This window comes from Hordeum vulgare, chromosome 6H, assembly GCF_904849725.1.
Source record: "Hordeum vulgare subsp. vulgare chromosome 6H, MorexV3_pseudomolecules_assembly, whole genome shotgun sequence".
Lineage (NCBI taxonomy): Eukaryota > Viridiplantae > Streptophyta > Magnoliopsida > Poales > Poaceae > Hordeum > Hordeum vulgare.
The window spans coordinates 523328827-523340692 of NC_058523.1; the positions used below are offsets into that span (position 1 = coordinate 523328827).

General features: G+C 46.4%; 1 protein-coding gene across 1 annotated transcript; it reads left to right on the plus strand.

Moving 5' to 3' along the window:
* The first annotated feature begins 4978 nt into the window (after positions 1-4978).
* On the plus strand, positions 4979-7981 carry LOC123402236 (WAT1-related protein At1g44800-like). The gene is made up of 4 exons (XM_045096128.1): positions 4979-5353; positions 6526-6588; positions 6696-7379; positions 7467-7981. Exons 1-4 carry the CDS (start codon positions 5160-5162, stop codon positions 7690-7692), a joined length of 1167 nt encoding a protein of 388 aa, XP_044952063.1. The 5' UTR covers positions 4979-5159; the 3' UTR covers positions 7693-7981.
* The last annotated feature ends 3885 nt before the right edge of the window (positions 7982-11866 follow it).

An 11866-nucleotide genomic window follows, 5' to 3' on the forward strand; every position in this document is an offset into this window, starting at 1 on the left:
TAATTAGCAATGATTTGGCATTTAGTAGTGAGCACAAAGCAACATGTATCAAGCAATGACGAAGTCTCACTCTCTTCCTATGCATTGGCATGTCATACAAGAACAATTCATGCACATCAAGGAAAGGCCAATACATAGCATACACAGTTTCTTGCAATTTTATCGTGCTGGGAACATAGAGAGGCAGAGATGTAGTTTCTCTCTCATAATAATTGCAAGTAGGAGAAAGCACATGTATATTATATTCATGAAAATCATCATGTGTAGTGGTAAAAGGCAACCCATCAATATAATCCTTAACAAGTGCAAACTTCTCCAATATAGTGTAGTTTGGAGAATTCAAAAGGATAATAGGACTATCATGTGTGGGTGCAATAGCAACAATTTCATTATTAATAGAAGGAACAATAGAAATTCCATCTCCAATAGCATAATTCATATTGGCATCTTGTCCACAAGCATAACAAGCATCATCAAAAAGGGATATTTCAAACGAATCAACGGGATCATAACAATTATCATAGCATTCATCCTTCGGTAAGAATGAACGGACGTTAAACAATGTATGAGTTGAAGAGTTACTCTCATTACAAGGTGGCCACGGGTGATCAATCCGCTCTTCCTCCTTTTGTTCTTCGCTCTCCTCATCATCTTTTTCATCCAATGAGCTCACAGTTTCATCAATTCCTTCTTCCATAGACTCCTGCAAAAATATTAGTCTCTTCTTGGACAGCGGGGACTTTCTCAATAAATGCATCAATGTCGGAATTGTATTAATAATTATAATAGCAATATTTAAGGATAGCAAAATTTTCAGGTCCATAAACTGAATCATCAAAATCTTCAAACTTTTCAAACAAAGATTCAATTTCATAAGCACCCTTAGAAGCAAAAAAAAAATCTATTCGTTCCACATCAAAGTAATCATACATTCCATTAGCATAATAAGCCACGGTTTCATTGTCATTAAATTTGCATGAAAAGGGAAGGTGTGGAGCATTCATCCTAGAGCAACAAGTAAAATCATATCTCTGGCATAAATTCCAAATATACCAATGCAACATATCAATTTGATCCCATAACAGTTCCCCTTTTGTGTCAAGCTATAATCCCTAAAGTACTCACGTTGATCCAGCGTGTCTCCCATTATCATCTTGAATGGGGTTTTCTTGGGATTATAAAAATAGTGCATAATATTTTTCACATAACGAGCATCGAGGGTTTTAGGAGGTTCCCCATCTCCTTGAGTAGCAAGTACCACTAATTTTTGTTGGTGTTTCGTCTTCCATATCCATAACTAAAGATAGAGAACAACTACGAACGTGAAATAAAAACTACTTAGTGATAAAGCAAACAAGCACACACGAGAAAATTAACCCCACACTATTGCTCCTCGGAAACGGCGCCAGAAAAAGGTCTTGACAACCCACAAGTATAGGGGATCATTTGTAGCCTTCTTCGATAAATAAGAGTGTCGAACCCAACGAGGAGCTAAAGGCAGAACAAATATTCCCTCAAGTTCTATCGACCGCCGATACAACTCTACGCACGCTTGACGTTTGCTTTACCTAAAACAAGTATGAAACTATTTTGCAAGAATAAAACTACGAGTACTTTGCGAGAATAAGACTACAGATAAATTGCAAGGTAATAAAAGTGGATAGCTTTTGTCAACAAGAAAGTCGTTTGTCCCTAGGCAATCGATAACAAGTAACGGTAATCATTATTGCAATTTTATATGAGGGAGAGGCATGAGCTAACATACTTTATCTACTTGGATCATATGCACTTATGATTGGAACTCTAGCAAGCATCCGCAACTACTAAAGATCATTAAGGTCGTGAAACCCAACCAAAGCATTAAGTATCAAGTCCTCTTTACTCTCATACGCCATAACCCACTTATCCGCGTTTAGGCTATTGTCACCCCCGTAACACCGACAATAAGCAAACCATGAACATATTGCAACAACCTACAACGGGGTCCCTCACATTTGCGCGACACGGAGGGAACCATAGGACAACACCATAAATAAAATATACAATCATACCAACCAAGATCACGATTAACCCATAGGACAAAACAGATTTACTCATGCATCATAGGATAGCCAAATATCATTGGGAAATAATATATGGAGTTGAGCACCATGTTGAAGTATATATTACAGCGGGGAGAAGGGGTGTTACACTGCTGCATAGAGGGGGAGAAAGTTGGTGTTGATGGTAGCAAGGTTGTTGATGTAGATCGTCGTCACGATCCTAGCTCGGGCGGCACCCCGGCGCCACCGGGAGAAGGGGGAGAGAGCCCCCTCCTTCTTCTTCTTCCTTGGCCTCCCCCTAGATGGGAGGAGAGTTCCCCCTATGGTCCATGGCCTCCATGGCGGTGGAGGGGCGGGAGCCCCTCTGAGATTGGATCTCCCTCTCTGTTCTCTTCTGTTTCGCGCTTCCCAGATCTGGCCCTTCACGGTTTCTTAAATTCCCGGAGATCCGTAACTCCGATTGTGCTGAAATGTTTACACAATTTTTTTCAATAAATTATCTTTCTTGCGCCAGAAGAAGGGCTCCAACCAACGTTCGAGGAGGGCACAAGACACCAGGGCGCGCCTGGGGCCTATGGCGCGCCCTGGTGGGTTGTGGGCTCTGTGGGCCCCCGTTTGCGTTGATTCCACCTTCAAAAATTACATAAATTCGAAAATAATTCTCTGTAAATTTTTATCACTCTTGGACTTTGTTTGAAACGGATTTTCTGTGATACAAAAAAATGCAAACAAACAGGAACTAGCACTGGGCACTAGATCAATAGGTTAGTCGCATAAATCGTATAAAAAGTTGCCAAAAGTATGTGAAAGTTGTATAATATTGACATGAAACAATCAAAATCTATAGATAAGACGGAGACGTATCAATAATCCAAACCTCCATACTCCAAAGTACTGACAAGCTCGAAAGGGCCTTCCTATGGTCTGGCTCAGATAAGACTACCGGAGCAAAATGCAAGGTCAACTCGGTCATTGTCAGCCGGCCGCTCGCCTATGGTGGGCTGGGGGTCCTCAACACCGACAAGTTTTCCTGGGCCTTGCCCTTGCGGTGGCCATGGTACAAGTTGAAGGAACCCACAAAGTTGTGGCTCGGGCATGGCAACCTGTGGGATGGCGATGACCTCAATCCTTTCTATGCTTGCACCACCATCACGGTCGAGAACGGTGCAAATACGCCATTTTGGACCTCTCCTTGGCTACTCGGACGCAAGCCCAAAGACATTTCTCAACTCATCCACGAGGCAACCAGGCGGAAGCATTGGAAAGTGCGGGAGGTCCTGAAGGAGAACGCATGGATCCTCAATATCATACCGTCCACTTTGGTCACCGCCAAGCATTTTGCTCAATTCTTCAACCTTTGATGCTCCTGCATGAGATGCATCTCGATGAGCTTGCTGAGGATGACATCCTTTGGAAGCACACAAACTCGGGTCTTTACTCCGTGGCCTATACCTATAAGACGCGGTTTCTGGGGCTGGTGATCTCCCCTGTGGACCAAATTCTTTGGAAGGTTTGGGCTCCTCCGAAGGTCAAGGTTTGGGCTCTTCTGAAGGTCAAGTTCTTCGCTTGGGTCGCACTTCAGGATGGGATTTGGACGGCCGGTAGACTGGAGAGGTGGGGTTGGACGAATTGCGGTCCTTGCCCCCTATGCAGGGGTGTGCAGGAATGTGGTGTTCATCTTTTCTTTCGGTGTCGCTTCACTCTCACGCTGTCAAGACTGGTCACCATAAATTTCACATCCAAGACATGGACACATCATCATGGCACTTGCTCGACTCCGTGGAGGCGTGATGGGCCAGCACGAGCGCGAGGGGCACCGCTGACCGAAAAGCTAAGACCTCGATCACTATGCTTGTGTCGTGGGTCATTTGGAACGAGCGAAATGCACGAGTGTTTCGTCACAAGAGCGCGCCTCCGCAAATCTTGTTCAACTTAATCATCGACGAAACAAAACTTTGGATCATCGTCAGGGCAAAGAAGCTACGGTCTTTTCTATTACGATAATAATTGGCATGCCCTAACATGTATGTGTTGTAACAAACTCTTTTCTATGTTATTTAATACATGAGGCAAACCTTTTTTTCTTCGGTCAAAAAAAATGATGTGGTGACGAACGAAACAATCACAACAACTCGAGGCACGACATCCAGCCGACCATGCACGCACGAGGTAAGGTGTATTTTTCAGCGATGCATGAGTTCAAAGTGTCTAACGGGACCTATGGGAAAGGCAAATTGAAGCGATGCAATATCACCAAGCCTCACCCCGTAGTTTATCCACTTTCTTATGGGTTATATTTGGCGGGCAAAAGCTAACCTGAATAATTGTTGTTTACGTCACATATTGATATTTTTATTAATTAGCAGAAAGAAGAGATATTGTCCTCGTCCATTTTGGAAGAATCTCTTGATTTACAATTTGGCATTGAGGCGGAAGAGCATAGCATTCACTTAAGTAGCCTAGCATTGATTCTACATCTTATCAGCTGATTAAGTCGTTGACAACACTCTGATCCTAGCTAGTCTAGACACCATGCAGATGCATGCATGCATGCATGAACATCAGAACATGCATGGTTGTCGCCTGTCGGTACAAGAGCACTAGGTAGCTCTAGGTAGGGGCAAAGTGAAAAAGCAGCTAGGAGTAATTAACACAATTCTCTGTCGCGAGCAGCATTCTCCTCAGGTGGCTGGAAAGCTATCTAAACCAATGGTCATTGGCGGTACGTGCTCCCTGCATTTTTCGGAAAATAATATAACTTGATGGGATGAGAGACAGAGAAAGAAAGAGAGAGAGAGAGAGAGATGTGTGCTGATGCAGCCGCATCCGTGACTCGGATCCACCCATTGCTACAGTACTCACTTTGCATCCAGCTCCTGCATCCTACATGCACCGCCAGTGTCGATGGAGATCGTCTATATAAAGGACGCGGGTCTCGGTGTGAGCACATCGCCTCATCGATCACAGCCATTGCTTGCCAGAGAGAGAGTGAGAGAGACACCTGTGTTTTTAAGCGAGAAGGAAGCTAAGCTAGCTAGCCACAAGAAGTAGAAGAAGACGCAGCAGAAGAAGCACAAAACTTGGAAAATTTTGAGGTGGGGAGAGATCGAGAGGACCATGGGCATGGGGTGGAAAGTTGTGAACGATGTGAAGCCGTACCTGGCGATGGTGCTGCTGCAGGTGGGGTTCGCCGGGATGTACATCATCGCCGTGGCGTCCCTCAAGGCCGGGATGAGCCACTTCGTCCTCGTCGTCTACCGTAACCTCGTCGCCACCGCCGTCATGATGCCCTTCGCCATCTACTTCGAGAGGTACGTACGTGCAGTGCATCATGCACCACTCTCCGTACATCGTGTCGTCGGTACGTACGTGCGGTGCATCATGGGTTCGCCCGCATACATATTCATCACACCGATGGGTGCATGCAAGTGTAACCGAGCGTGCATGCATGTCACTGCTGGCCAATTTTTTCCTCGACAAACATCCGGTAGAGGATCAAGATCAACGGGTAAACACACATCTATATCCGCTCACACTTTTGCATGATGTGAGCCTCTACACACTGCAGATCGGTTGGAGGGATCGGCAAGTCATCAGTCATCACACGTACTACAGGAGATGTAACAATGATCTTAATTAGCTAGTCTATGATTCGGACAGATGTTCCCATGAATTAATGTACTCCAGCGTTCACTTTTAGTTAGTTAGAAAAACTTTCCACTTAGCTAGGGACAACTGAACAAACAGATCTATCCAAAAGGAAGATAATGGGAAGATTAACAAGGTCAACTTGCCAAACGTGCACCCCCACGATCGAGCAAACACACACGTACAATTCGTTCGGTTCATTCTCATTTTTGTCTCATTTAGGTGGTGCAACCTGCACAACCAGCACTCGTGGATCCTAATCCTGTAAAGCATTGTACATGCATCTTGATACCTTATTCTATTTTGTACCAGCAAGATAGCTAGCTTTCCCGCCTTTACGTACCTCTCGGCTCTCATCATATGCAGCATCTAGTACTATATATGGATGGATCAATCAGAATATCAGAGTGCATTAATTAGCAGAAGTAGAAAATGACACATAAGCAGGTATATGTGGCTAACTAACAGGCCTGTGTGCGGTATGTGTGTTCACGTACGTGTAAACGCACTTGGACGACCTCCACTTAGCCAGTGTGCCCTGATTGGCCACTGGTGGAGGTCCTACCATGCATGGAACCAACATGTCAGCTGGAAGCATACATAGTTGATATATTTCTCTGTATTCAAATAATTGTAGTTAAAAAAAACTAGTCTAGTTTTTTTCAACTATAATTATTTTTGAACGGAGGGAGTAGATACTAGTCTTATGCAATTCCATCCATTCATGCAATGCAATTTCATACTACGTATAGTTCGATTGATTGTTATCCAAATCATGATTTCATAAATGATCACTAGCTAATTGTGTATTTGTTCCAACAATTAACATATGCAGGGGACTGAGGCCAAAGATGACAATCACCATCTTCATCAAGATCATGGGGCTTGCATTTCTCGAGTATGTACACCGTTAATTGTTTGACCGTCCATTCATGCATGGCAATCAAAAGCACATAACCCTTACTTGATTGCTGACTGATGTGATGTTTTACATGGGTCTCTCAGGCCTGTGATTGACCAGAACCTGTACTTCATGGGCGCGAAGATGACCTCGGCAGGATTCGCGACGGCGCTCGTCAACATCCTCCCGGCTGTCACCTTCGTGCTGGCCCTCATCCTGCGCATGGAGAAGGTGCGGCTGCGGAGCCTCCACAGTCAGGCCAAGATCGCCGGCACGCTCCTCACAGTGGCCGGCGCGGTGCTGATGGTCCTGTACCACGGCCCCATCGTACAGTTCCCGTGGACCAAGGGCCAGCACCACGCTACCGCCAGTGGCCAGGGCGCCGGTGGCGCAGCAGCCGCGCGGGACTGGCTGAACGGGACTATCATGGTCATCATCGCCTGCGTGGCCTGGGCGTGCTTCTTCATCCTCCAGTCCAACACCCTCCAGAGCTACCCGGCGGAGCTGTCGCTCACCGTTCTCATCTGCGGCATGGGCTCGCTCATGAGCGGTGCCATCGCCCTCGTCGCCGAGCGCGCCAACACTCAGGCGTGGGTCATTGGCTTCGACACCCGCCTCTTCACCGCCGTCTATGCCGGCATCGTGTGTTCCGGCGTGGCGTACTACGTGCAGGGCATCGTGTCGAAGCAAAGGGGGCCGGTGTTTGTCACGGCATTCAACCCGCTCTGCATGATCATAACCGCCATCTTGGGCTCCATCATTCTCAAGGAGGAGATCAATCTCGGAAGGTACATAAATTTGTGCTGCCACCACATCAAGATTAATGTGGATGTAGAGCAACAGTACTAATGATCTCATTTCATTGTTGCATTCAGTGTGATTGGTGCCGTGATCATCGTTGGAGGCCTCTACTTTCTCATCTGGGGCAAGAGCAAGGACGAGATCAGCAAAGCCGGCGGCAGCAGCAAGGGCGCCGGCGAGCTGCCCTTAACCTCCATGACCAACGGCCACGCCAGCGTCAGCAGCAAGCAAGAACTCGGCAACGGGAACGGCGGCCATGTCATTGGCGTGGAGACGCCGGCAGCCAATGGACACTACTAGTCAAAGGCATCGATTGGAGTAGCTATACTCCAATACATACGATCATCGATCCGTCTGTCTATATTTTTCCTGGTATAATGCATATATGGTCCATCGATCACGTATGGAGGCCAATTTTTCCTACATTTTCTTCTTCTGGTCAGCTTCTCGCTAGCTACGTCCCAGTCATGTCATGTGAGAGTTAGAGAAGATCAGCGAGTGGTGGATGTAGCAAGTGTAACGGATGAGACCAGTAGTGACGTACGTCTCCGGATCGCTTGCTTAATTTAATCACACCTGCTTTGCTTAACTGGTGCTTCAACTGATTAACTATCTTTACTTGTGACTAGCTAGTTCATTATTCTCATTATTGATGGAAAGAGTCCAAATGTGCTTTAGCCTTTGAGAGAAGGACGTCATCGCATGCAACTCACACTTCGCATTTCCAATCTACTGTTTGTGTCTTTAGGCCTCTTCCACTGTACAAGTGCTTAGATGACCTGCTAAGCACATTAAACACTTAACCAATTCAAGTACTTAATGCATAGGTGCTAATTTGTTGTACTCACTCTGTTTCTAAATATAAGTCTTTTAAGAGATTTCACTAGGAGTCTACATACGGAGCAAAATGAATGAATCTACAATCTAAAATATGTCTATATACATCCGTATGTAGTCCATTAGTGGAATTTCTAAAAAGACTTAGTACTTAGGAATGGAGGGAGTAGTTAAGCCCACTTTATTAAATGATTTAGCAATTATACAAGTGCGTGCATTGGAGAGCTTTCTTCATTTAAGTGTTTTGTCTAGGTTGACAATGTCGACATTCTTTATGTCGTTACCCTGATGAAGGGCATTGCTTGGAATTTGCTCAAACTTGGTCTTTCGGGTGAAAACCCATGATCTAGCCTTCTATGGTTTGATCCGATGACGGCGGCGCATGCGCGTCATTTCCTTATTGAAGGCGTTGCTTCTGAAGAACCTTCATCGTAGTCCATGTGTTGTCAAGAAATGGTTGGTGCCGATCGTCAATCTTGTATATCGTCAATCGTTGTTTTCTTCTCTTCGTTTTGCCCGCACCTAGACATAGGTTCGGTCTTATATGACTTTGCTCTCTGTCGGGGTGATTTTTTTTTGTGTAGGTTGTGTGCATATTAATTATGCAGAGGCGGGGTGTATGCTTATTGTGATTGTATCGCTCGATGCTAAATTATGAGTCAATAAAAACGTCCTTTTATAAAAAAAAAGTGTTTTGTCTAGGTACCCGCGCTTTGCATTGTTTCTTCTTGAGTTATCAAATTCATCTCCCTCCTCTTAATTATAGTGTCACCTCCGATTTTTTGTCTATATGGCATCCTTAGCACCGGTACAAGATGGAGCACTAGAAAAGGCCTTAGTTAGCCTGGTTTTCATGGATGACACTGCTCTAGAGAAAAGTAATTCACATCGACCGTCCACTGTTATTTTGGGGCCAATAGCTCATGTGCGACGTCTTTCCTGGGAATTGGATGGAATGAGACGTTGTTCGACAGAATGGCTCGGCAGCGACACTTTTGAGCGAGTAAATAGCTCCTGTGCGACATGGCCCTTAAGCTGAACTGATATCCTCATTAGTTGTTATGGGTTGGACCCACAACGTATCCACGTAAGCACGGGACCCACCACTTGTCCAGTAAGCGCGGGACCTACCTCGTCGCGGCTAGAAGCGATTCCACCCGTGCCCGTCCGTCCGCCGCCGCCCATTGCTTTCCCCTTTCCCCATTCTTCTTCTTCCTCGGGTCTCCGGCGACCTAGTGCAGATGTCCACCTCCTCCGCCACGCAATCAAACTGGCGTCAGTATGGTCCAGTGATGCTCACAAGGTGCCCTAACTGCCCACGCCCAGAGCCTTTCAAACGGTTGGTGACTAAGACGGATGAGAATGGCAATCTTGGGCGGGAGTTTGTGAAATGCTTGAGCAAACCAATGGCAGGAAGGGATGGCAAGGTTAGATCTCGGTTCTAAGCCCGTTCTTTCGCTGTTGTTTGCTTTGATTTCTCCATATTTTGTTTTTTCTCCTCGAATTTGAGATTTAGGGTTCATCTTGTGGTTTGCAGATCCTGAAGAAATGCACACATTTCGAGTGGATTGATGAATATGTTTAGAGGATTAAATCTGAGGGCTACATTGATTCTAGCGTGGCCGCAACCTGGGAGCTCAATTTGGGCGGGGTGCCGCAGATGGAGAATTGGGGGAGCTCGGACAGAGGGGCGGGCAGAGTTGTGCCGATGGCAAGGTACTTGGAGTCTGAACTGACCGATGAACTGAAGAAGATAAAGAAAAATCAAAGGGAGATGATCGATTTGTAGAAGCAAGCAAATATCATGGCAGTGTTTTTTTATTGCTGTGTCATTGCTCTGTTTATGTTTTACTTGCTATTCATCGTCATTAGAGGGGGCATTTAGGTTTGTCCAGTGTAGATGATGTGATCTGTGCGCCATGACAAGTTCATGTATCTTAAATGAATCAGCAGTTTGGAACACAAATTATTCAGTTTTCATGTTGTGTTTCCTCTGTTTTTTGTTCTTCAGTTAACAGAGTACGCACCCAAATCCAGTTTGCAGTAAAAAAACAAAATTGGGCTGCCGAGTGCGAGACCAAACAAAGTTCAGTTTCAGTACAAAAAAATTATTCGTGGGCTGGCGAATAGATGTTGGGCCCAAAATAAAAACGACGGATTATAACCAGGCCCAAAGGTGTAATTTACAAAAGGTACTACTGATTTCAATAGGAATAACCAGGCCCAAAATTATTTGACTGGTCATGTATGATTTTCAATAGGAAATAGAAACGACGGATTATATACAACAATCCAAGTTCATTTATCTTAACAGGGTTGAACATCTAATCTGATCTGTATTATTTACAAACATGGCCTAAGCGGCCTGCAAGATACAAGTGTAAAATCTACAGAGCTAGTACTACACGGGGAAACTACACGTGAGGAACGTCGGGCACATCTTCTGACTGCTCCTTTTCTGCCCCTTACTCGCTGCAGAATCGCCTGTGATGCGTGGAACAGTGGCTGGAACGGGCCCGGCTGGAACAGGTTCTGGCTGCTTCTTTTCTGGCCCGCCCCTTGGTCGCTGCGGCTGCGCTCCATTGGCCCCCCTCCATTGTTGCCTTGCTGCTCTTGAGTCAACCAAACGAGAGATTAGTTCCTGGTGAATGGTGACAAGATAAACACAGAACCATGAATGGTGACAAGAAAGGATCAGCCCAATACCTGGTGCACTGCGTCACTGATAAATATATAAACTGACAGATAAACACATAGATGTGCACAACATAGATAAGATATAAACACGGGCATCACATAAACTGGCACAACAGTACGTAGGGCACAACAGTACGGGCGATTAGAATAAACTTACAGATACGATAGTGTTTAACATTACAGATACGATAGATAAGAAAGAAACTACGATAAACCCGGCATGGAGGGGCGACGGGCACGCGTCTTCACTCCTCGGGCGCCCTCACTCGTCATCGTCGTCGGCCGGCAGGTTGTAGGGGAGGGTGTGCATGGCGTGCTCGTTGGGCCAGATGCTGTCAAGGTCGGTGAAGATGTTGTAGGTGGTGAAGCAGATGAACTCGCACCCCCCAAACCAGACACGGCCGAGGAGGTGATACGCGTCGTAGGGGTTGCGGAAGCGCACGGTCATGCCAGTTCCTCCCATGCGAGACTCGTCGATGGTGAACATCTGGGGAGTTCCCACAGGGAGGTGGCGATAGAGGGCGCGAAGGAAGAGCCCCGCGAACTCCCGTCCACCCCGCCAGCACGACATGGCCCAGACCCGGAGCTGGTTCTCCACGACGACCCCAGCGGGGTACATCCTTTCCGGCCTAGTGCCGGGCGCTTGGAACGTCGGGCCGTGGAACTCCATGACGGGGCTTGCGGTTTCTTGGATGTGATGCGAGGGGGGCTGGGGAGAAGGAGGGCAAGGAGGAAGATGAAGATGTGCACGGGGCAGAGGAGGGTTAAATAGCAGGTTTTGGGCTGCATCGGTTCGTCGATTCAGTTGCAGCAATTAATGGATGCCGCCCATTTGCGTTTGCCTATTGGATCAAAGGGTGCGTCGCCGATTCACACACTGCGTCGAGCACGCCCGCCGTTCAGACTTTCGTCGGTGCACCGCGTCGAGCACGCCCCTCAT

Bases quoted from the DNA above. Each gene is read 5' to 3' on its own strand.
- LOC123402236 (XM_045096128.1), top strand. From the start codon at position 5,160: ATGGGCATGGGGTGGAAAGTTGTGAACGATGTGAAGCCGTACCTGGCG. The intron at 6,589-6,695 runs GTATGTACACCG...TGGGTCTCTCAG, and splicing joins ATGGGGCTTGCATTTCTCGA to GCCTGTGATTGACCAGAACC. The intron at 7,380-7,466 runs GTACATAAATTT...TGTTGCATTCAG, and splicing joins GAGGAGATCAATCTCGGAAG to TGTGATTGGTGCCGTGATCA.